This window comes from Copidosoma floridanum, unplaced genomic scaffold (genome assembly GCF_036245765.1).
Source record: "Copidosoma floridanum isolate Cflo_tuat_1 unplaced genomic scaffold, Cflo_Japanese_pri ptg000040l, whole genome shotgun sequence".
In the NCBI taxonomy this organism is placed as follows: Eukaryota; Metazoa; Arthropoda; class Insecta; order Hymenoptera; family Encyrtidae; genus Copidosoma; species Copidosoma floridanum.
Window position 1 is genome coordinate 2169140 of NW_028321917.1, and position 27489 is coordinate 2196628.

Below are 27489 nucleotides of genomic sequence, written 5' to 3' on the forward strand. Positions count from 1 at the left end.
GCTGTATATAGATGTACCAATAGCATTTTCGTAAAATTTTTAATTAAAGTATTTCTTAAATCGTGACGGCTTGCTTTCTCAAATTTGGATGTGTTATTTTAGTTGTTACTTACAATTACATACTAGTTTTTTGCAAGAATTGTAAAAATATTTTCTAAGTTGTTGGTAAAAATGTACATGTCGCGACGACGTTCTAATAAGATTCTGTGTATAAGATACTGAGTTTGCTATTTTTTTTCTCAAAAACTGTGACGCTACGGTTCCTGAAATTTCAATATGTTGGTAACGTAATGAAAACAAACGCATTACAATTTTTCGAAGACTGTCGTAAGAAATTTGTTTTTTGCTCTAACCCCCTTAATACACATTATGTGATAGTTTCTAAAATATTTTTGTTTTGTTATTTCATCTCAACTTTATTCTAGTAATTACAAAAAATTTATTAGACTTTTAATAATCGATTACATTCCCTTTAGAATAAAAAGTATTTCTAAAGTTTTAGTTTAAATTGTCAATGGAACGCATTCATGTAACCAATTACGAGATATACTGTTGACAACTGTATTAACAGATATGAAACAATGTTACACGATTATTAATAGAATGTTTACTAACTATAAATTAGTAAAGAGAATAAGTTTTATTAAAAGTTTATACTATACTCGAAATAAGGAAACAAGATTACGTTGGAGATAAACATGTATACCTCATAAAGACATGAATTCTATCGCAAGTGTCTCATTATCTCTGACCAAGTGGGTAAGACTTTGGAGTATAGATCCTCCAGACCAAGTTTAAATCCCCTCACACGAGATATAGGATAATTTAATTTATTTTCATCATTTACATTAAGTGCTCGCACTTTTTCCATGCAGAATGAATTTCTTTCTTAATTCAAGTGTTGTAGGTTATACGTTTTCATTTTTTAGTTGCCGAAAATGTTGCTTGATATTGTGTAGTATATTATGTAGGCTATCGTACAAGAAATTTTACACCACATCCTATAAGATTTCATATAACATATCTTGTCAGATATTTCTTCTGAAATCTTATTCGATATTGCGCAGAAATTTTGTTGCGGAAATATAAAAATCGACCATAAATTAAGTTATTTGTTTTTTTAGCTTGCTTTACAGATCAATCTCAAAAAATTTGTTTTTTTTTTATCTTTCTGATTAAATTAATTAAGTAGCCAGTAGTAGATAACATTCATTAACTAATGTACATAAATTAAACGTAAAAATCTGTAAGTATCTAGTTAAAAGCATTAATACTGTTACACTTTGTTTACGTGTTCTATTTAATCCACCATTGTAAGTACAAGTATGTTGTAGTTAGTTATCTGTGTTTTTTTACTTATTACAGCAATTTATTACTTTATAAGAAGCTGCAAATAGATAACTGCGTGGTTTTCAAAAGATCAGAAAATATCAAAATTTTGTTTCCAGTTTTGGAGTTTAATGCACACAATATAAAATACTACCTAAGTTAAGAATATTTTCATCTTCAAAAAACTTCTTTGGCATATCACCTATACACATTTAGTTAAATCGGAAAAATAAATTAAATAAGACATTTTTCGAGATTGATACGTTAATCTTGCGATAAATTCAAACTTATATCTTGCAGCACAAAAAGATATCTCCTTCTTTTACCAGTGCAGTAGTAGTAGTGGTCCTTATAAGGTTAAATGTAATACTATCTGATGAAGATATTTAAAAAAAAATTTAATAACGGGAGGCAATGTTTCTTAGTCGAGTGATAGCCGAGCTTAATTTAAATTAAAATAAAATAATAAAGAATATAAAGTTTTTCGTGTAAGAAAAAAAAATTTTTCGAAGCACTTTGTTGTTTCGAATTAATAGAAGTTATTAATTTAAAAGTTTTGAAATGTATTTTTTAGTACGCAAGAAGTTTTGTAAGCCATATGTATGAGAGATTCTTGCACGTCTTTTGATAAAATCGCAAAACAAATTTTATATCTGTGCAGAGAAACTTAGTATTTAGAAGAAACTTAGAAAGTATTTTTCGTACAGTTTAACTTGAAGAAAATTTGATTTCGCACATAATGAGCAAAAAATTTATTTTTCGTTCCTCTGGTTATTTTTTACGACATTTGGACGTTCACAGCAGTCTGACCTGCCAAAATAGTATTTCTTACATAAGCGTTATCAAAAGGTTCGAGAGACCGCAAAATAGTTCCAGTACCGATAGTGCCTCTATAGAGTGGTGCCCCTCCCTCATATATGAGCCGAGGCAAATGTTGTGCCCTCTCTACCCAAAATGAGGCCACAATTCTTGCATGTAAACAAACGGCTTGGAGCATATATACATGTGTATAGCTGTTTGTAATTGCCTCTTGGCGCGTTCATTAGCAGGCTAGAGAGTGAATAGAGAGTGAACGACGATACCCACCTGCTGTCTCCTTCAGACAATCACAAGAGCAGCTATACGCATGTATATATGCTCTTAACCGTTTGCAATAATTTTCGCCCAATTTGCATCGCCTCAGAGCAATAGTGTAGGAGAACTATACTATTGCTAACAGGTGTCATGCTTATCAAACATGAGCTAGCCACTTATGTGGTCAACTGGCACTCGTTCCCAGCAGCTGCAATCACTCCAGTAAATCTATATTAGATACTACTTATGTTAAAAATTATGTTTTTGTACTTGATATGCTAACAAATATTACAGATTTCTTACATTTCATTTTTTTCTCTGACCTTAAATAAGGTCTGCTAACAACAAGACCTCTCGTAAAAATTAACTCAATATCGTTATGTGGCTGTATATTTTTACTTTTGCAATATTATTTACGTTACAATCATACATTTGTTTCAATTAATCACCTCTCATATAATAATTAAAATTATGTATTGAAAAGATCTTTATTAACTTACGAGTCATCGTAGCCACCTCCACCTATTATCTCGAGATCTGAACAGTTTTTTGCATGTTTAATATAGCTGGAAATTCGTTTAAAAGCTGCGCCATCTATAACTGCTCCAAGAAAAACAGAAAAATCTCTTGGATCCCCCATTTTCAATTGATTTCTAATTTCTAAAAGTCCCGCTTTAATCTAAAGAAAAAAAAATTATAAATACCAATAAATATATATAAGTAAAAATTATTATACCTGCACGATATGACGACTAAACCGTTAATTGTTATCCATATTACCTTGCTCCATAAGGATTCTGGAACGTACATTCGACTGCATGCTGAACACTTTTGGCCATTGTATTCGAAAGCACTACGAATTGTGCTGTTAACCACTGATTGTACATCCGCAGTAGGGTGAATAAAATGAAAGTTTTTGCCACCACACTCCCCGATGAGTTTTGGGTAATTTCTATAGTTGTTCACGTTATTTCCAACTTGAGTCCAAAGTCGGTTATAGGTGGGTACAGAACCAGTAAAGTTTATGCCAGAAAGATGAGGAGAGGCTGTAATAGTGTCTCCAAAATCTGGACCATGAGCAGGAACAAAGTTGACAACCCCTTCTGGCACACCAGCTTCACGACAAATTTTGTAAATCCACCAGTTAGATAAAATAGCAGTGTCGGATGGTTTCCATAAAACTGAATTACCCTACGAAAATTACTTGCCTTTCAGTGATTCTAGTAGACAGTACTGAATATTATGTTAAAGAGTAAATAAAAGTAAAATAATGAAGCTACTATTTCTAAGCTGTAGGTGATAAAAAAGTCCAACAAAATTCTATAAAATTTTAATAACGTAATCTCAAAATGTCTTACAATTAATCGCATATACATATGTTGAACTGAAAATGAGGATAAAAAATTTATATTGTATGGATCAAGAATAATGAGAAGAAGCAAGCGATGACTTAAAGCCTTAATAGCTAATAAATTTAAGAAAAACTTTACAGCTTTACGTTGATATTCTTCAAAGAGAGATTTTTGATTTCATTATTTTTTATAAAACTTTAATGTTAGCGTTTTTACTACCAAAACCAATTGATAAGATGCGAACCATCAGAGCTGGCGTATAGCTAAGGTTACCACCAATAGCAGTAAAATTAAATGGAGACACAGCAGCCACAAAACCATCCATTCCTCGATACCTCATCGAGTTTAGAGTCTCTTTAGGATTTGTTGATATGGGTTTATACTTAAGGGCCTCTGTGACGAAATGAACGTTCATTTTGAAAAAATCAACAAGTTCAGCAGCACTGTCGATCTCCGCTTGTATTGCTGTTTTTCCTTGGCCAAGCATTGTTGCCGCATTTAATTGCTGCCTATACTTTGTAGCCATTAATTCAGCTGCTTTCCACCAAATATCTAAGCGCTTTTCAAAAGAGACTTTTTCCCACTCTCTTTGAGTCTTAACAGCGACGTTGATTGCCTGTCTTATCAGATCTGGCGTTGCATAATAATATTTGGCAATCTTGTGCTGATGATTGTGAGGCTAAAAATTTTAATAAATCTTATTACTTTCAAATACATGATTTACGTTTTTTATTAGAGGAAACACGGAATTTAGACTTTTTGGTCTTGACAGTAGATTTTTGTTGTGCCCTTATAAAGAAAATTATTTAATATTAGAATATTTCCTTACAGGGCAAAATACAAAAGATCTTGTACTCCTGTGTCTGCTCTGATAGATATGACACTTCAGAGCCAAAAAATAATAGTATTATTACTTTGAAATGACAGTAACGACAATAATATTTTTTCCCGAGATAATCATTCCTTACCATTACTTGATACTTCACGATTTCTGTTGTTATTTCTTTACCACCAATAATTAAGGGAATTTCTTCGCAATCTCTAGCCATTTCATCCAAAGTATTTTTTAAATCTGAATTTTCTTTGCTGCCCTTCCTATAGCTTAAAATTGGCTCATTTACTAACGGGTAATCTTTGAGATTCAAAACTGGTACGACGCTTCCAATACATCTTAGGTGGATTCTGCAATTTTTAAAAACTTATAGAATTGTGAAAAATCTACTCTTTACAAAAAAATAAATAAAATTCTATAAAAAAAAAAAGATGTTTTTAGTATAATATTTAACATAAAAAGGGCAGCTAAAATGATGTCATTGGTACCTCTAAATATTAATTCTATAACTTGTAACAAAGAAGTGCTGACAGTGATGCTAAACAAAGTTAACTAAGCAGTTTTGTCGTAAGGTAACATTTTTTAGTGCAAGCGGTACTTCAAGTGGCTCCTCACACCTGTACTACCTACTTTTGTGATATTAGACTATCACATCTAAAAACATCGGGTAATAAAGTAATCATAGTTCAAGTAATCCATTTATTTAAATACACAATTACCCAATTAATAAAAAAATCGTACAATATATATTGCTTGGCAAACCTACATTTTTTTGGTACCATAGAAAAGCGTATGATCTCTTTTTTCAGTACCAAGTTTTATCATGAAAGTAAATGTATAATTTGGAAAATATTGTATCAAATAATATTAAGAATAAATGACTTTCTATAAAAGAACGTAAAACATGAATTTTGTAGGTGATTCATTTTGGAAAAAAATTACCTGGCAAAATAGTTTGAAATTTTTTGAGATTATCCAGTTAATATTTAAGTATTATTCCTATAAGTCTCATTTCTACTGAAAGTATTTCGATTTTGTAATAAGCCACCTCAAAAGATTATTTCTGTCTTGATTTTTCTGGTATTTTCAGGAGAAAGCAAGTTAATAAGAAAATCAGGTATGGCCGGGTCTCGGGACCCCAAGCAGAAGTAAAACTTCCAACTCAAATGTTATTAAGCTTGGTATAAGAGAAACTGAGAAAGTTAGATAACACCTTATTTCAATAGATCCTTAAGAATACGATATTAAAATGGTAAAAATTTTATCATTATCACGTATTCGAGCACGCCCGTGCATAAAATACATATACTTGTGTTACATGCGACGCATGTTACACGCATTTCAAATATTTTCATGTTTGCCATAATATATGTTTTAATATATGTACGAATTGTTGGTCATGTAATGCAGAAAATAACAAAAATTTTCACCATGGTGCACCGAAAAAAAGTACTTTTGTCTAGTTATGTGGGACAAAAACTATTTTTATATAACATTTTTAATTCGTGCATTTGAAATATTATATACGTGCAATCAATTCTTGTTGAAATCGTTGTATCCAACAAATTTTTATAAATTTTGGCTCCCATAAAAGTAAAATAATCCACTCTATCTTATTAAAATCAAGGAAAACAATTGACATATAGCTATTTTTCATTGTAAAGTTGTAATTTGTTATTCTATTGGTTTTCTATGACTATTTATAATTTAATATTAAAATTCACCCGTCCTTAACTAATCCTTCGATTCTTAAGATAAATAATAAGAGTATAGGTTTTGGGTCACGTGATAATTATTCTTATAATATATGATAGAGAATAGAAGGTTAGTCGATTTATAGATAGAATATGTAAGACGTAGCTTATAGCCTTTGAGATATGACTTATTATCTTTAGAATTGTTACGATTGTTTGAATGAATCCGTGTAACATATATTTTTGCTCTTCAATAATTATTTTCTATACGTGGGATTATTTTTGACCTATCTGGCTACCCTTTTGACGACTGTTTTTTTAACTTGGAGAGGTTATGTTGTAACAAAAAATCTTCGAAGGTTTTGTAAACATTCGTAATAATGTTGTGAACATGCCATACTGAATAAAAAAATGTTTTTTTACTTGTTCTTTTCAAGATACAGTCGAAAAAGGAAATAATTAAGACTAAGTTTGTGCATACTCAAACCTCTTGATATTTTTGCATCTCGATTATGTAGTTCCCTTTTAGGAGGCCAGTTTTGCTTCCCTTTTAAAATACAGCATAAACAAACCACTTAACTTTATAGAAATGCAAATAAAAAATAATTACCTTCTAATATTTAATTACCTTGAAGAATTTACAAACGTACCTTTCTTATACCAAAAGTCAATCACCTAAATCGAGGTACATTTTTTATTTCTGCGCATGTGTAGATAGCAAAATTTTACTTTTGCGCACGAGTAGATGGCACAAATACTGTGGTTGAGTACTGGTACCTGCTTAAGTATTGGGTCCTTTACCTTGTCAACCTAAAAATAATTGAGTTAGTTGGTGTCACTGCTGCAGATATATGTGCGAACACCATGGTATATGTATATGTGTAACTGTCAAAACTGTGTGCTAATACAACTAGAATACAACGACTCAATAAACTTTACGGAATATCTCGAATTTTCTTAGGGTTACCTATATTTTGCAAGGTACCATCTAAAAGCTAAAAATTTTTTCCATAAAACAGTTTCTGTCCTAATATGTCACACCTACATTATGGTTCGAAAATTAAGATGTATTTATGTTACTGCATAAGAGGTTGTGTATAATGTGCGAACTTTGAGAGCCAATAACTCGAAATTTTTCACGGTTAGAGGGCTAAATAAAGACACCACTCGATTTAGTGGATTCTTATCTATCAATTAAGCCACCTACGACTTTTTTTAGCTTCTCCCGCTGAAACCCCCTTGAGGTACTTAGCACTTGGGATTAGGAAGGAATTGGGATTAGATTGGAAGGGGGAGGGCACTTATAACTACTACGCATTGGTCTATGACAAGTACCCAGTAGTTGAACACTTTTGACAATCGAAATTTTGTTTGCTGATTTATAAAAAACTAACAAAAAATGATGTTCGAAAAAAAATTCATTAATTATTTAAAATTTTTTGTATTTATTAGAAAAAAAATAAAAAGTGTCAGGTTAATAAACAAAGAAAAAATTAATATCAAAGAAAAATCATCAAGACCTTGTATCTGGACACCAGTGTCCAGGTACTAGGACCAACATGAGACTTGGGACCAGTAGTTGGATATCCCATATTAATTAAATGGAAACGAGGTTAGGGTGGACCTAACTTCAAAATGCTTTCTCACATGTATCAACTACTCAATGACTTTAATTTTCTTAACTCCATGGTATAGTTTCTGGTCATCATTCAACTTTATTTTAGTTTTCAACAGTAAAATTAACGTGTTAGATTCAGTAATAATCAATAATTTTCAGTGTTTTTTACTGTCCAAGTACCAAGTATAAGAAAAATCTTATGTTATCGAATGGAAGCTATTCTTGGACAAAGAAATTTATATTTCTCGATGTGTTTAACTTTGATAAACTCAATAAAAATTATAACAATGTACATTTTGCAAGGTAACTTTAGTTAGAAAATAATTCGAACGTTCTATTTCCAACTATAAATTATAACTTTTAGCGATTTTTTCGAATCTCACTGATAATATTTTTTTCTTATTTTCTTTTTTTCATCTGCACAATTTTCATACGTTAGGTTTTTGTTTAAAAAAATATTTTGTTAGTTTGTTGTCTTTTGTACGTTTAGTACATACGACGGGTCATCACTATAGAAAACTTCAACAAAGCAAAATAATAACATTTTTTTTTTTTATTAAAAAAATGCTTAAAGTTTTTTTCTTTTTTATGTACGTGATACATAATGTGTCATGACACGTTTATGTAATTATGTAAGCTTATGTATAACGTTTTAATACTTAAACATAATTTTTTAACATACTATGTACAAGACAAGGTAAGTAAAATTATAAAACAAAATATTCGTCACTTATTAAGGAAATCAAAACATTAATATTTAGTGAGTTAAGCGTCGAGTAATGATAATTAAAGAATTATTTAGTATTTAAAAACTACCAAACGATACGTCTTGATCATTGTTAATGTAATTCACTATTACATTATTATGGTCGGTAAGCAACACTGTTTAATACATTTATCTGTCCTAAATTGCACGAACTTTTTTTTTAATGGTGTATCATTAATAACTTACTTCGCTACAAGTACTTATTTTTGGAAATACGTCTCGTCAAAAAATATGGATTGCCATAAAAGCTCATGCTGCAATTTCTCAATACTTTTCTATATGTACCCTAAAAACACTTGACAAAAAAAAGTAAAAAAATTCATGCTGATTTCAGATAGTATAAGTAATAAAATTTATGAATTTTTAGTTGTTGTTAAATAAATAAACAACTTTTCTTTTGCTCAGAGTATGTTTATTACAGCACGCTCTCTCTGTTGTTTGTCCAGGCTTGAGACCGGCACATTTACTGTGGCCACATTACGCGCGCGGTAATTTATTTACATTCACGTTCAAAATTAAAAAAAGCCCGGAGAAACTACAGAGAGAGGGTGCTGTGATAAACATACTCCGAGCGAAAGAAAAGTTGTTTATTTATTTAACAACAACTAAAAATTTATAAATTTTATTACTTATACTATCTGAAATCAGCATGAATTTTTTTACTTTTTTTTGTCAAGTGTTTTTAGGGTACATATAGAAAAATATTGAGAAATTGTAGCATGAGCTTTTATGACAATCCATATTTTTCGACGAGACGTATTTCCAAAAATAAATATATGTAGCGAAGTAAGTTATTAATGATACACCATTAAAAAAAAAGTTTGTGCAATTTGGGACAGATAAATGTATTAAACAGTGTTGCTTACCGACCATAATAATGTAATAGTGAATTACATTAACAATTATGAAGACGTATCGTTTGGTAGTCTTTAAATACTAAATAATGCTTTAATTATCATTACTCGACGCTTAACTCACTAAAGAAAATTTAATAAAAAAAAAAAATTTATTATTTTGCTTTGTTGAAATTGTCTATAGTGATGACCCGTCGCATGTACCAAGCGTACAAAAGGCAACAAACTAACAAAATGTTTTTTTAAATAAAAACCTAACGTATGAAAATTGTGCAGATGGAAAAAAGAAAAAAAGAAAAAAAAATTATCAGTGAGATTCGAAAACTGTCAAGTTTGGCTAGGGCAAGAGAATTAGCCCGCGCAGCTATCGTTGATTATACTTTTATCTGACAAGATGTCATATTTGAGTTGTTAGAAGTGGGCGGGGCTTAGGTTAAAGGTCTTGGTAAGGGGGCTCTCCCGCTCCAGCTTGCTCTATGGAGAAAGGGTGATTGCGCACTGTGCATGCAGCGAACTCCTGAAAATCTGGGAGCCTTGGAGTAAAAGGTTTATCCAACTGACCCATCGAGGACTCTGCTAAGCTACAGTTAAGGTGGTTCTTCACCTAACCCATTTACTTAAACTTACAGGTAAATTTGGAGGGATTGTTATTAAAGTTATAAGGCATCTTTCTTTAAAATTTCAAGTCCCTTTATCAGGCAAATTTTTGAAAACAAGTCAGTCAAAAAATGCACTTTTAACATGTGTTCTTATGTAGGTTACTTTTCCATACTACGATATCATGTAATATCTCGTAAAGTAGACTTAAGATCGTAATAGAAAAAGTTTGTAGTGAAAGAAGAACTTTTCAGCTTTCTAATAATATAACAAAAGTTTGGGCTAATCAGGGAAATAGTATACGATATTTAATCGTAAACGAAATGTCTGCCGTGTAAACTGCGGCAACGTCTGCTTGAGTAGGAGCGTACATGCCATTTTCAGAACCTTGCGTCAAAAAAAAATTTTTTTACAACTCTTACTCTGACTTTATTAGCTTGTTTATTTGTATGTAAATGCAATGATATTATAGTCAAGTGCCAGTACAACATATTTTATGTTGCAAATAATACGCTAATCGAAAATTAGAAAATCACAGGGTCCCGTGTCACTTTGATACGGCACCATCGTGAAGAACCACCTTAAATGTGATATTTAAGCTGTGAGAAGTGGGTGGGGCTTATGTTGAAATTAAGGAGAGGGCGCTCCCCTTCTCCTGCTCAGGGACAGAGAGAGAGAGAGTAAACATGCGCATAAGTGTGCGCGAAATTTCTTGGGTAGTTAAAAACACTGCTTGCCGTTTAGCCTCTGCTGTTTGCTTCGTGGATTGGTTGACTGTTTCTCTATCCCTTTGACATCGTGAGCGGGAGGTGTGCCGAATTTCGGCCCCGTTGTTTAAGTCTGCAGGTTGGACACCAGGTCAGAAATGAGGTAGATACACTGGGTAGTTCTGGACCAGGTTTTTCCTACGATACATTTCCAGGGGTTCTCCTGATCAACATGACAAAACGTCATGGGCGAATGTGGAGCAGTTTATTAGGGCCCTCTTTTCTTCCAATCCCATCCCAATTCCTTCCTCATCCCAAGTGCTAAGTGCCCTGAGTAGTGCCTTTACAAGAGAACCGGACGTAAAAGCACTATTATATAAAAAAAAGTAAATAGTATATGTATTGTAGGTATATGTTTTGTATGTTTCTACTCTGCAACTAAACCGACCCGAACAGAAATAAAAGTCGGTGGCCTCTCTAGTTCATGAGGCCCTACTTAGGCGGCCTACTGAGGGCACAAGTAGGCGCGTCAGGGGGCGTGCGTGAGGTACTCATTAGGCAGCCTACATAATTTACCTTTATCTTACTTCTTGAATAGTATATACAGTCAAATCAGCTACAGTTGCAGTGTAAACTGTAGCATAAAATTATACACAGGTACACAAGTTACAAGCGTCTTTCATTGAGTCCTATACGAATGATTAATGAGTATTCTTATACATATGAGACTAATTAAATCAATCGACATAAAATTTGTTGTCAACTAAACAAAGTTTTCCAAAGTACTGAATTAGAAATAATGATTGTTGCTTCAAAAAATATCAATAAAAACTATTTGAAAACCGTACTAAGATTATTAAATTTAACATTCAACAGCTTGGACACTGTCATTTAGATGTCTGCCGTCAAATCAAGTTCATCTGTTATTTAATTGAATCAATATGTTATTGCATAAAAGAAAAGTAAACTGCAGTGTGAGCATTTAATTTGTATTAGTTTCTGGCTGATTATTTGACAGTTCCTCACAATTAACTAACGAATCACTTGTTCATATTGTAAACTTGATATCAATTGTGAATGAGAGATACTTTTAAGGTGACATTTGTATCTTTATTATTATATAAAATTTCTATTTGTCTTAATTTTATATTTTTGTCATTACACATGATCAACAATGCCATGATAAAAAATTTTCATGAAGAAATAAAATATGATTCGTTTGAAATGAAGCATGACTTTTGTTTAATTATAATACACTGTGTATTCTCATATGAACATATCTATATATTAATCAATTGAAAGTTGGTTATGTTACTTCAATGGAGGCAGTCTACTTACGGCATACCAAACGCCACCTGACGCTGCCAACATAGGTCCTCAGTTGGCAAGAGAGGCAGCCTTAGTAAGCCATACTGATCGCCTACTTATAATTTCCGTTCGGGGATGCGCTAGCTCAAGCTAAGATATAGTTATAGAGAAAAGATGAAGAAAGAGAAAAATACCTGTACATACCTATACTAGAGGCAAAGTTTACATATGTATGTTGTATACATATATATACGTGTTGCATGTCCCGGTCATTACATACATGTTCAAATGTATACCTGTATGTTAAAAACGTGCATATAGTATTGAATATGTATAATACGACAACGTAACCTTTGAAAACAAGAAAAAACGCTGTATCTCAAAAGGAAAGCAAAATTGGCTAAAAATAATAATTTTAACGTGTCTCCACAAGGGGAACTACATAATCGAGATTCACAAATATAGAAGGGTTGGACTATGCTCAAACATAAAATTAATTTTTTTTTTTTTCGACTGTACCTTCAAATAAACGAGTAAAAAAATTTTTTTTTCCCACGCCGTATTTGAAAAATTATTATGGATATGTACTAAATCTTCGAAAAATTTTTGGCACAACATAACCTCTAAAAATACGAAAAACAATTATATCTCGAAAGGGAAGCTAGATAGACCCAAAATAACCACTTTTACCAATCTTCTATAGCGGAACTACATGATCAACGCTTACAAATAGGTGGGGGTATGACTGTGCACAAACATCACCTCAATTTTATCGTTTTTTGACTGTATCTTGAAAAGAACAAGCCACAAAAAATTTTTTATTGAGTATGGCATGTTTGAAACATAAATACGGGTATGGCCAAATCTTCAAAAAATTTTTGTTACAACATAAGCTCTTAAAATTAGAAAAATAGTCTTATATTGACAGGGAAGTCGGATAGGCCAAAAACAATTCCACATATAAAAAGTAATTATTAAGGTGCAAAAAAAAATGTTACACGGATTTGTACAAACAATCGTAATAATTCTAAAAATAACAGTTAAGGCTACATCATACATATCTGAGCTATAAATTAATTTATTTTCTATGTTCTATCATGTATTATAAAAATAACTGTCACGTGACCAAAACTTACATTGTTATTATTAATTTTGAGATTGGTAGGAATTTGTTATAAGTACAGATAAATTTCAATATCAATTTATAAATAATTATAGAAAACGAGTTAAATCACAAATTACAGCTTTACAATAAAAAATATCTGTATGTCTATAGTTTTACCTAATCATAATCAGATAGAGTGGATTTACTTCTATGGTAGCCAAAATTCAAAAAAAAATTTTATTTTTCGGATTTTTTGCTTCGTTCTGCATTACATGACCAACAATTCGTACATACATTAATACATATATCATAGCAAACATAGAAGTAGGTAAAATGCGTGAATCACGTGTAACTTAAATAGTGTGTATAAGTATAAGTATTTTATGCACTTACGTGCTTGAGTACGTAATAATAATGATAACAGTTTCACTATTTCAAAACTGGATTCTTAAAGACCTATTGAAATTAGATGTCATCTTACTTTCTCAGTTTCTGTTATACCGAGTTTGATAATATTTGAGAAGTTTTACCTCTGCCAGGGGTCCTGAGACCCACATCTAGTTTTTTTAAAATAATTTTAAAAAAAAGTACGCATTCCATTAGGGGGGTGAGGAGAAGAGTGATGAAGGGGAGTACGTGTATATGCATCTCTGTATAAGTTCATATATGTGCTTGCACTTTTGTGAAGCTTGAGAAACACAACGACAGCTTGACTTTATCCATTTGTCACATTACGGTGTTTAATAAACATAAATAATAATGTCAGGTCAGGTTAAACTCTACGTGTTTATATAGCATTGCCATGGAATTCTTTGTATCTCTTTAGCTTTACACACGTGAAAGCACATATATGAACTTATACACAGAAAGAAATTTTGTGCCTAACAGTTTGTGCATAACAGTTCCAAACTCCACTGCACTGCTTTATTACGAATGAATCAGGCTCTCGATCAGGCTAACCTCGTTCCAGAGCTAGTACGCATAGAGTACAGTGCAGTATTAAACGGTAGAAGGTCAAGGAAAGAGGTTGCCTGAGCCCAGACGCTTATACTCTCAGAATCCAAACGCTTGAGCTGCGGCCATAGTCAATGTAATATATACGTTTGTATACACATTTTTTAAATTTAAGTGTCAACATCAGGTGAGTAGTATTTTTCCAGACACTCTCATAGATATATGTCATATGGCTGGCGGCGAGAGCGGGGGCGTGGCCGGGGTTCTATTTTGGCAGATGCCACGTGATCCTGCGTGGGTAGCCAGTATGCGCAGAAGAGGGCGCGCGGTGGCCCCGCGTAATTTAAATATTATTACTGACGCTGCTTGGTCGGTAACATTTTTTTTTTTTTTTTTCTGTTTTTTTTTGGAGGGGGAAAATTAAGGCGTCCAAGTTCCAACTGTGCCGATTGGTAAGCGTGACAGAATTTGAAAATTGCAAAATTCAAAAATTTGTTCAAATTCTTGTCTGCTCTTCGTAAGGGTTAGTATAAGGAGCGGGTGGTCTGTGGGGTTTTCTAAATAAATTAAAAAATATATTTTATACATATATTATATAAAAATTAACAGAATGTTTAAATGTTTTACAATATTATTACAATATTACAATGTTACAACATTATTAATTTTGTTTAATTTAAAATGTATGTCGTTTAGAAATATTTCTTAACAGTAGGTAGTTAACTCTAAAAATACCATGTCGAAATTATTTTCTAAAAAGAAATTATCAATCGAAGAGTAAAGATTTCCTTTGACATTTTTTTGTAAGTATGAAAAGTGTTCCTTAATCAGCTTTCCCAAATTTAATACAGTGGTTTTATTCGTTTCAGTCATACTTTCTTATAAAACAATTAACTCGTTTATTATAAATTCCTTACATTTAGTAACTAACGTTGCTTCACTTTCGATTTGGCGAAGTCTTTCATCCACACACATGACAGATTGAGCGAGCCCTAAAAATGTACAGTGCTGCATAACAATAGTTGAATCATAAGTTTTTTTTTTTCTTATCAGCATCTTCATGATCATCTTTACTAAACTCATTTTTATCAAAAATAACTGATTTCTTTCCGTAAGATGATGTGAATACCAACTAGATATTACCTACTTGTATGCGATCCATCTGACGGGTGTTTTTATCAGTAAAGTAATCATTTATAAAAGCAAAATGATCTTTAAGTTAGCTCCATACATATGCATTTATAATTACACCGCCTGTAAACTGACATTTTGAAAACTGCAACAAAGGCTCAAAACACTGACCATGTATGTTATAGTGAATCCCAACGACGATTTTTTTCGTAGCCATCTTGTTGAGTGAATACGAATGCAGTAATACCTTTGCAGTTGATATGAAAGCACTTTCACTGTCTCTTGTATTTTCATCAAAATTTATGAAATTGGATCCTGTCTTGTCACTATCACGCGTTAAAAAATATTTTTGTTTCTGTTTGAATAGATCCATTTTACAGATCGATGTAACGTGAGTAAAATTTGAATCACTCGTGTTATTTTACTTCACTTAAAAATTTAAAGAAATACACGTTTGCGAACAGAGTGAACGTTACCTATGCAACCGTCGTTATCGATACTATGAAGATGACTGACAGTCTAATAGAAAGGTGATACTTTAATGCTAAAATTTTTCATTTCTGCTACACTCTCCCTCTCAAATTTTTTGTCGATACATGATTCATAAGGATGTCCTATAGATAGTACACCATTTATGTTTATCACGTACACTGCTACGGAAAAACCTGCTAAAATATGCTTGAACGCGAGCTCAAACCTATATTTTGTCTTTCTTATAGTCATCTGAGAAGTATTCGTGAACAAATGTAGGGTTTTTCCTCACTCTTTTTCAAAATATGAAAGAGAGGAAGTGATGACGGTGGAAAATATGCAATTGTCCCTCAGTTGCAACATATTTATTGTCCCTCAGCTACAATAATTTTAATCTTTTTAAAAACATGAAGAACTACAAAAAACAGCGGTGAAAGTGCGTGATTGTCCCCCCGGTAGTAATATTTGACGTCATACCTGTAGAGTTTCCCAGGCTACGACTTTAGTGGACCTATCTGACTGTGTATACCTTTTACTTTTATCATAATCTCACTAAAACTTCGACCAAAGGGGGGAAAGTATAGAAGTAGCTAAGAAAGAGAAGATAACGTAAAAGAAAATCAGTCCTTATCTGACACTCTTAGCCGAATCACATCTTGCTGATACGTTACAATAACTTTCTGCGTTCAATTCGTTTGAGATCTTCCTCAATTTACTTGAAAGTTAAATACAGTGTATTTCTTGCATTTATTTAAACTTGTTTAAATTTTTGTAACAGTGTGTTTTCACCGTGGCGTTGCTTCAGTTTTTTTGGTTAGCTACAGAAACTTTTCTTAGTTTTTTTTTTTTTTTGCGTTGATAAAAAAAGTAAAAGAAAAAATGAAAGCATCTATGGTCAGTGCTTTATTCGAGGTTGTCCGTTCGTGTGTGCGATACGCGACCATCGTGTCGGAAGATACGCGTAAGGTGTACACCGACAAGTGGTTTAGTAACGTGCTACCTACATTCTCCGTTAACGAATTAATAGGAGTATTACAGGAGCTTTTTACCATTTACCTGGCGGGGGTGAACGCGGTTGCATTGTACCTTCTGTATCTAATTCGTAGTCCCATAGCCATCCAAGCGGTGGTAGAGTGTCTACCGTCTAACGCTAGGAACATCGGGATGTTAAAGGAAATTTATAAGGCCTACGATAAACTTGGTAAGTAATGTATTGTATTGTATTTTTTCAAAATTTTTTATACTTACAAATTTTACATGATCGGTAAAATTAAACGAAATCCTGTTTTAGTTGCCAACATATGTTTTGAAGATTCCAAAAATCATTCAAACGTTGATGGTGGACTTAAGAGAAAGCAGGAGGACCCCTTAGATGATGGTATACCTGGACCGTCAGGGGCGGGCCTCTCTTACAAGAAGATAAAAATATTTTCAGGTAAATTAAAATCTTTACGTACACGTCTTTTTTCTATTATCCATTTCAAGTTTCAAAATTATATTCATTTCAAAATATTACGTAGAGAGCCAAACTGACCGCCAGCTGGAGGAGGTATCCGAACCGATGCCTGGTCCGTCGGGGGTAACTATGATGCGTTACACCCCTGCAGGTAACTAATAAATTTAATATTAGTGTTTCTCAAACACAATGTATAATATTTTAATTATAATTGTAACATATTTTTATTTTACAGATAGAGTTAATGGGATTGATGGTGCTTATATCGAACAACAGCAGGAGCAAATCCCTTATCATCAACATGGAAGAGGTGTTGCAAGCGTCGCCGTGCAAACAGAGGATGAACCGGACCCGTCAATAGGTACAAAATATATTACTTTGGAAAGCGATGAAAAAAAATTTGTAAAATCTTTTAAAACCACTTGTCGCGCGACAAAATTTAAAATTACCAACCCTTCCGATGCAGCGAATACTTTTGATTGGATTAAGAACGCTTTTCAAGAACTTATAACTGTTATTAAAAAAAATTACTCTAGTAATTATCTTGTAGGGATAGATTTGCACTCAGACGCATTGACTGAGGGATTGGCGGGTATCTATTACAAACTTATTGATCAAATAAATTTTCAAGATATCTGGAGCTTATGCCAAAAAATTGAACAAAGCAAACGAATAATCGACATCACGAAAACTTTAGTAGTTGAGTTTACATACGTCAAACTCCCTCAAAGGTGGGGTGCACAGGAAGATATTAAAAATAGTTTGAGTAAATAATAGAGATAATCTATGTTTAGCTAGGGCTCTTGTATGTGGTAAAGTTTTGACTGCGAAAAATTGTTCGTCAGATTGGTCCCAACAATGGAAAAAAATTAAAACCGAAAATGAACAAAAGTCGGAAGCTATTAAATTAATGCAAGAGTGTGACATTGTAATAAATAACGAACAAGGGTATGGATATGTAGAGTTTTCGAAATTTCAGCGATATTTTGAATAACATAATATATGTATTCGGATATTTGAATATGAGTCTTTTGGTGATGACACAGCTCTTATATACGATGGTGCTAATGACGGAGCAGTATATTGCACATCATTTATAAACATCATGTTTTATGAGGACATACGGCATTATAATTTAATTAAAAATTTATTAACCGTAAGATCAATGTATTTTTTTGCAACATGCAATAAAAATTACAAGCGTGTGGGTGAGCATGTTTGTAAATCGGTTTGCCCTGCATGCAATGGGTCGCCAAATTGTAATAACACAAACGATACGTTAAAAAAATCTTGCACTGATTGTAGGAGAGAATTTTACGGAGATCAATGTTATACTAATCATAAGATAAAAGGGTCATTTGCGCATACAAAATATCACAAAAGAGCGACAAGAAGCATATGCGATGTAGTTAAAATTTGTAATTTATGTGCCAAGCTCATAAACTTAGCTAAAGGTAAGCATGAATGCGGAAAAAAATATTGCAAAGAGTGTAAAAGCGTTCATAAGTTTAACACGCTTTGTAGTATGCAACCTATTACGTTAACGAATAATTTAAATGCTAAAAAAAATTGTTTTACTTTTTACGACTTTGAAACGCGACAAGATAAAGAATTACATGATACAGCCAACACGTGTTAACACATACTGATCCTTTGCGTGCTGCAAGTACGATGCGATGCGTGTATAGACGAGATAGAAGAAAATCCCCACGCGATTTGTCCCTTCCGTGGTATTAAACAGATTATTTTTGAGGGTGAAGAGTGTCTAAAAAATTTTGTTGATTTTGCAGGAAGATTTGAAAGTAAAACTTTCGCTTCATTTATCTGTATAGCTGATAACTCTAAGGCTTTTGATGGTCAATTTATATTAAAATATATTGTAGATAATAAAAAAGGTTCTCCCGAGATTATTCTTAATGGGCGTAATATTATTCTTATGTCGTTAGGAAAAACTAAGTTTATAGATAGTTTAAATTACTTACCCATGAAATTGGCTGATTTACCCAAAACGTTTAGTCTTGCAGGAAATATAAAAAAAGGGTATTTTCCACATTTATTCGTTACGAGCGATAAAAATTATGAAGGTCCTTATCCAGATTCTCGCTCCTACGCGCCAGATTCTATGAACACCCGCGATCACGCAAAGTTTTTAGAATGGTACCATAAAGTTACTTCAGACGTAAACGCACAGTTTGACTTTAAAAAAGAACTTGTTGAGTATTGTGTGCAAGATGTTAAAATATTACGTGAAGTTGGAAATGTAGACCCCCGTGTTGAAAGCATGACAATAGCAAGTGCGTGTTCCGTACTATAGAGAAAAAACTTTTTAAAAAAAGATACAATTGGGATTATTACAGCAACTGGATATACACACGCAGGGCAGTTTTATAAAAAATGTATCCACTGGCTTTTGTAGGAAGAAAAAGTAAGGAATGTAGAGATCATCCATGCAGGTAGATCGCGAGAATATCGTTTAATAGAAGGTCTTCTCGTTGATGGTTATTTAAAACCTCAAGCAGTAACAATGAATCCGAAAGGAACCGTGTTTCAGTTTCATGGGTGTTATCTTCATGGTTGTATTCGCTGTTTTCCTAACGATCGATATCAAAAATTGAACAATAATGAAACTTTTACCGAACGATATGAAAATACTATGAAAACAACTTTTAAAATAAAAGAATACGGTTACGAAGTGATTGAGATGTGGGAGCATGATTTTGACAAATTTATAAAAAATAATAACGAGTACTTAGACTATATAAAAAATCACCTAATTGTGGAAATCTGCACTATAAACCCTCGAGATGCTTTTTATGGTGGTCGTACAGGGAATATTGTCACACATTATGCGATTAAAAATAATGAAAGGATAAAATATTTGGACGTTTGCTCACTATACCCTTACATTTGTAAAACAGGCACGTTTCCACTTAAACATCTGAAAATTTATACCGGGAATGATTGTTTAGAATTATCAGGAAAAAACTTTGAAAATTTTCAAGAAAAAGTCGAAGGTTTAGTAAAATGCACAATTTTACCGCCGCGAAATTTATTTCACCGTATACTTCGAACAAAAATGAATAGTCGTTTACTTTTTGGATTATGTCGCACGTGTATGGTAGTTATGGTAACACCCTCTCAGGAAGAATGTAAACACGATTCAGTGTCAGATAGGGCTTTATCCGGTACATGGGTATCCGTCGAAATAAAGAAAGCTCTAGAACTAGGGTATAAATTATTAAAAGTTAATGTTATTTGGCAATATGCAGTTGCTAAATACGATCAGACTTCTCAAAGTGGTGGTTTATTTACAGAATATATAGACACTTTTTTTAAAATTAAGCAAGAAGCAAGTGAGTGGCCCAGTACGGTTAAGACGGAAGAAGATAAATTAGAATATATCAATAATTATGAACATAAAGAAGGTATTAAATTAGACATCTGTAACATTAAAAGAAATTCGGGTCTGCGTTCTGTAGCAAAATTATGTATAAATTCGTTTTGGGGGAAATTTGGTCAAAGGGGAAATTTACCTCAAACTAGTATAGTTAATGATTATAAAGAAATACTAAAGATATTATGCGATAGTGAGAAGTATGTAGAAAATTGTCTACCGGCGAATGATAGTGTTATGTATGTAACGTGGCGATATAAAAAGGAAGTGGCACTTTCCTCTCCATGTACAAACGTTGCTGTAGTTGCATATACGACCGCTCAAGCACGTTTAAAACGTTACTTATACTTGGGAAAACTCGATAGAAGAGTTTTATATTATGATACAGACTCAGTAATATTAACAAGTAATGATGAAAATGTCAGGGAATATCAACCACCTACCAGTTAGTTATTAGGACAGTTAACAGATGAATTAGAGGTGTATGGTGAGGGATCGTACATAGAGACCCATGTTTCAGGAGGTCCTAAATTTTATGCGTACCGTGTGCGACCAGCTACTGGGGGGTTTCCTGATGTATGCAAAGTCTAGGGTATTAAATTAAATTACGAAAATTCATTAAAAATAAATTTCGATTCTATTGTAACTATGGTTGATCGATGGAATAAAAATAATGTTGAATCAGATAACACAATAAAAATTAAAAATACGATGATTAGAAAGTCCGACACACATGAAGTGGTAACGCATAATGAAGAAAAAACATGTCCGATAGTTTTAAAAAAGCGGCGGTTTATTTTGGAAACCTTATCGTATCCTTTTGGTTATCAGAAAAAACAAAATAAAATGAAATAAATTATTTTTGTCATAGATACAGTACGCGCAATCAAAAAAGTCTGTGCTGACGGAAATTGTGATTGCCATCGGTACTGTTATCGTGTGCCAACGTGCAAGTATTATCCGCCCTATAAATCCTCTTTAAAAGGATTAGCATGGCACTCCCTTTTACATACGCTTGTTAAACTCAAAGCAGATGGAGAAGTTAAAGCGTATCACGAAATGTACGAAAATCTATTAAAGCTTGATTTTATTGAGATGACCTTTGAATATGTAAGAGTGTTGGGGTATTTAAACGAGTCAAGCGTCATATGGAGGCTTTAAAAACCCGTTGAAAATTTGGAACCTAACGATCAGTTAAATACTGTACCGTACAATAGACTATTAGGTGCGCAAATTTTTTTAAATATTAGAACAGCATAACTCCTACATCTAATCGATACAAATCGAATTATAAAAATTCAGTTTCATAAAGTTAGACGTTTGGATGAAGAGCAACGTGATGACGGTGTGATTTATAAATGTTGCAACGGTCATTTGATAAAAAAAACATATTACAACCGATGGATTGACGTAGTTAAACATAGACGTAGACTAAGCTTATTAGAAAATGAATTCTAAAAAATTGTTTTTATGTACATTAAAATTACTTGATTAAACTAATTTGATACTTTGATTTGTTTGTTATAGATCTCATGCGTACTATTCAAACATCCTGCTCTTCATCAAAATGTTCATGTTTTGAAAATGTTTGTAAATTTTCTGAATGTATTCGTTTTCCAACTTTTTGCCAGACGTTGCAAGGCTTATCGTGGCACTCATTATTCCATATGTTGATAGAATTAAAAAATAAAAAGCAGATATTCGCTAATAGACAATTGTATCAAAAAATGTACATCATGAAAACAGTTTCCGATATCATATTTCATGTAAAATTTATAGGCTATTTTCAAGCATCGAGTATAATAAATTATCATGGCTCTACAGAATATAACGACAATATTCAAGAATTTGAGAACATTACAATTGCTAAAGTTTTATTTATAATAAATACAAATAAAATAACAGATATTTATGTAATAGCAATACAAGATGACAATAATTGTCAAAATGACTGGTGTGCGTCTGTTGTTATGCACTTGTAAAACACAAATCAAAAATATATTGTAATAATGACTTTTTTTTAATTTTTGATAAATAGAGTTTTTCCCAACATGAATGTGAAACTTTTTTTATTTTTTCCTAATTATATATTTTCTTATAAAATTTTGATATTCAACATTTGTTATATACTAACGCTGTGGAAGAAAAACGATGATGGTTATAGTTGCGAAAGGTGAGTCACTTGCTTCTTTCATCTCTTTTACTCATAGCATGATCATTTTTATGATATTTTTCAAAGGGGCTTATTAAGATAAAGGAGAGAGAGAGAGAGAGAGAAAAAGATGTCGCTACATTCTGTAAAAATATATTATAAGAGCATGTTATAATATGTTTTTTACTCAGTATTTCATGATTTCTGCAAGTAGTAAGAAGGAAAAGGGTACTATAGAAGAGAAGACCCCTCTACTTACCAGAAAAGACGAGGAGAAAAAAAAGAAATCGTTATTTTCATCGGTTAAAAAATTCACGACCGATCGATTCTCCAGCAACCAAAAATCTTGTCCAGAGAATAAAAATTATAAGAGAGTGTAGTAATTCACCATCATGGATTTGGTTGTAGATATACAAGGTTTTTATGACTCTGACAGGCGTTTTATACCAAAAGAAGTTGCCGTGGTATCGATACAAGCAAATTTCATCGGTCATTGGATAATTAAACTACCCCGCCCATTAAACGATTTACCTTACGATGTAAAAAAGTATGATAATCACCGCACGCTAGAAGTTCACGGTATAGAGTGGTTTGATGGAGATACCACAATAAATTATTTAAAATATAGTCTTATTACGCTCACTAAAAATCTCAAGAGAATTTACATGTACGGTAACGATGGAGCCGAGTTTATAAGTTCAATACTAGCACGTGAAGTTAACGACTTATCGCAAATTCATACCTCATTAAAAATGTATGAAAATAAAAAAATTGGCTTACCAACTTGTCCAACGCATGCGCAAAAACATTTCAAAGATAAACAGTCATTTTGTGCACTGTATATAGCATGTTTCTTAAAAGAATGGATCATTAAGACTGAATCTCTAAATAAAGCATCAGCGTTGGATAGTGATGCATATTACAACGCCTACCAGAAGCTTAAACGTCAAAGATCGCTACGACCATCCCCTAGATGTCCTGACGTTGTGGATTGCGTCGGTGATAATAAAAAATAAAACAATTCTTTGTTACTGTACGTTTATGAAAAAAGTTATTGCAAAATAAAATCGTCAAACTAATATTTTGGCTTTTTTTAGAGTGGTACCCCATCCAAAATTTAATTTTTAAAAAATCCCATACTTATAAATATTAGGTGTAATAAAATATGTAAATAAAAAAAAAAAAAATAAAAAAAAATTACATGCAAGCCCTGAAGAGATCAAATTGAATCAACGGTTTCATGTCGATGAAACCATTAACCAACTGAGCTTTTCAGGACTTGCATCTTCCAAAATCAGAATTAGGCACTACAACTACTTTGTAAGTAATAAAAGTATACGAGTTGTTCATTTGCGTAGTTAGATACCAATGCAGGTAATATTTTTCCGGTGCATGCTCCTTCCATCTATACCCAAGGGAGTAGTTGAAAGAAGAAGAGAGTAGCGTCTGATGTGTACGTAGAGACAAATCAGCCGACGCTCACACATCGAACCAACCCATGCGTAAGATTTATATATATATATATATATATATATATATATATATATATATATATATATATGTGTGTGTGTGTGTGTGTGTGTGTGTATGAATATACATATATACGCTTAAGTATTAGCTACAAAATCGTACTGTTGCACCCACCACCACAAAGTAGGTATGCTTTTCGGTGAAGTATTTAACGTACTAGCTTTTCAAAATATAATTAGTATAAAAAATATTGTCATAGTGGATACCCGTTGGCAACATCCGTCGACAAGCATGATTTGCGGTCCAACTGGTTGTGGAAAAACAGTTTTTGTTAAAAGATTTCTAAATAATATAGAACAAATGGCAAGCGTTACATTTGACCGTATTTTATTTTATTATGCAGAGTGGCAGGATGGCTATAAAAGTGAGAATTTTTGAAAAATGGACGACAAATTGAATTTGACGAGGGGTTGCCAAAACCTTCTGATTATTCAAACGATCCTCATCTTAAAAAACTTTTAATCATCGACGATCTGATGCGTGAATCGTCGAATCATGTTGTGGTAGATCTTTTTACAAAAGGGAGTCACCATAAAAATATTAGTGTAATGTTTATAACGCAAAATATTTTTCACAAGTCAACTCATTCGCGAGACATAAGTCTGAACGCATCGTATATTGTCGTATTTAAAAATCCTCGCGATCGTGCGCAGATACAACATTTAGCGAGACAGATATATCTTGAAGATCCGAAATTTGTGCAAGAGGCCTATCAAGATGCAACGGCTAAAGGTCATGGTTACCTAATGATTGATTGCAAACAGAACACATTGGATGAGTTAAGATTTCGTGCGTGTATATTCCCCGACGACGAGTATCAATATGTTTACCTGCCAAAATATGCAACGAGTGCTTTTGCGCATTTGGGTTAAATTAACAGATAAAATAGTTTGTAGTAACGCATAGCTCTCAGTTTTCTTTTGACAATGAAGCCATCAACACCGAAAAACGGACGTTTTAAACAACCCCCTCGTTGTGTGGACGAGGCTCGTGAAGCTCCTTTTGAAAGAAAGTACATTGCAATATTAGAAGCTCTCGCTCATCTCAATAGAGAACAGAGAGTTGCATTATTAAAAAAAGGAGACGAAAAATTAATTGACTGCTTGTGCGAGTGTGTTTTAAACATTCTTAAAGGTGTTGTTTCTCTGAAAAACAGTCAAAAAAAAAATTTTTTTAAGTTTAAAAGTGTTTTAAGACAATTGATTGCTAAAAGTCAAGGTAAAAATTCGTGGAAAAAAAAGAGGAAAATTATAGTTCAAAAAGGTAACGGTTTTTTACCGCTAATATAACAACCTATTCTAAGTGAAATATTATCAAGAATATTGTAAAAATAATAAAATGGCAAGAGGGGAAAAAAATGATTTTACTGTCTAAAGACCAACTCGAAAGAATAAAAAGAGAAAGCACCACCGAAGAAGGAAACCCCAGTCACTCTACTCCTACAGCCGCAAATAATTTTTTCACACATTCTATTTTACAAACCACACAGACAGCCGGAGATAACTTGAGTCGATTAGATGACTCGATAAAAAAAAATCTAGATTCAAATTCGTATAGCAATGAATACGATAAATTGAAGGAATATTTGAGAGTTTTGTACAGGTATTAATACTTTATCGATGAAAAGCGTGAGCCAATGCAGATTGCTAAAAACGAAGTTAAAAATATCACTACTACTACAGATGATTATGGAATGAGCGAAGAAACGATTGTCAGTACTGTACCTAAAGTGTACCAACAAAAATCTATGCTGCTTTTAAAACATTTAGAAGGATACAAAAACAATATTAAGTGGGATAGTACAGGTACAGTAATTTATAAAGGTAAAAAAATTGATGGGTCAAATATTATCGGTTTAATTAATGATGCTGCAAGGCGAAGGAAAAATGTTAAATCGGTGGGGAGAAAAATTTTTGCTAAAGTACTTCGGGAGATAAACACTCCTCAAGAACTCGTGGGAAACACAGACCTCTTGAAAATCGTAGATCACGACAGTTCAAGCTTGCTGTTAGATAGGAGCAGTAATATAAAGTCGCTCGAAGAAGACGAAGAAACGTTAGAACACGAGACTTTTTCATCACCTTCGGAAAAAATTGTACAGGATTCATCTACACCAAAATCAAGCGGTGTTAAAAGCTGGTTACGATATTAATAAATAATAAATGTGCTAGAGAAACAATATTTTACCCCTAACCATGAAGCAACATTTTCTGGGGTCCGCAATTTAATAAGAGTAAATAAAAACAAAATCTCCCCCGAGAAAATCAAAGAGTGGCTGCAAAAACATGATGCTCATACTTTACATAAATCTATTCGGCGAAAGTTTCCACGGTTGTCTTACCATGTTAATGCTAGAGATGAATTGTGGGAAGCAGATCTCATTCAACTGACGTCATTAAAAAACTACAACGACGGAGTGTCTTATTTAAATTGTAATTGATGTATTAAGCAAATTTGTATGGGTGCAACCTTTAAAAGATAAAAGTTGCCGTAATGAAACAGCAGGTTTTAAAAAAATTCTTGAAAATAGTCAATCTCACTCGCCCTTTATGTTACAAACGGATCGAGGGACTGAATTTTTAGGCAGTGAATTTCAGCGCTTTTTGAAAGACAATGCTATTAAATTTCGAGTTGCCAAAAACCCTGATGTTAAAGCGGCCGTAGTAGAGCGTGTCATTCGAACGTTTAAAGAGCGTATGTACAGATATTTTACATACAAAAATACATACCGTTACGTAGACGTTTTACAAGATTTAATTAGTGGTTACAATAATACCCCCCACTCTACAACAAAGTTAGTGCCAAGCAGTGTAACAATATATAACGCACATATAGCACGACAAAATTTAGTCAATTCGAGACAACCTCGAACAAAACAACGGCACAGTCAAAGTAAATATAATTATAAAGTAGGTGATTATGTACGCATAAGCCGTGATAAAAATGTGTTTAAAAAAGGTGCAGTAAAAACATGGAGTGAAAAGATATTTAAAATTACTCGAATTTTGAAAAGACAAAATTTACATGTATATGAGCTCAGTGATTTAGATGATGAAAAAATTGAAGGACTTTTTTACATTCAAGAACTCAACCCTGTTCGCAAAGAGCGTGTCTCAGAACAAGACCATAAAATTTACAAGATCTCGAAAACAAGAGGAAAAGGAA

At 32.7% G+C, this 27489-nt stretch overlaps 1 protein-coding gene across 1 annotated transcript in view; it reads right to left on the minus strand.

Annotated features, from left to right (window-relative positions):
- P5CDh1 (delta-1-Pyrroline-5-carboxylate dehydrogenase 1) overlaps window positions 1-27489 on the minus strand; it is a 140345-nt gene that overhangs the window by 102028 nt on the left and 10828 nt on the right. Inside the window, exons 2-5 of the mRNA XM_014353790.2 lie at window positions 4724-4937; window positions 4000-4434; window positions 3184-3594; window positions 2904-3082 (exon numbers count right to left, since the gene is read on the minus strand). Of these exons, the coding sequence (XP_014209276.2) occupies window positions 2904-3082; window positions 3184-3594; window positions 4000-4434; window positions 4724-4937 (1239 nt within the window). The remainder of the gene's footprint in view (window positions 1-2903; window positions 3083-3183; window positions 3595-3999; window positions 4435-4723; window positions 4938-27489) is intronic.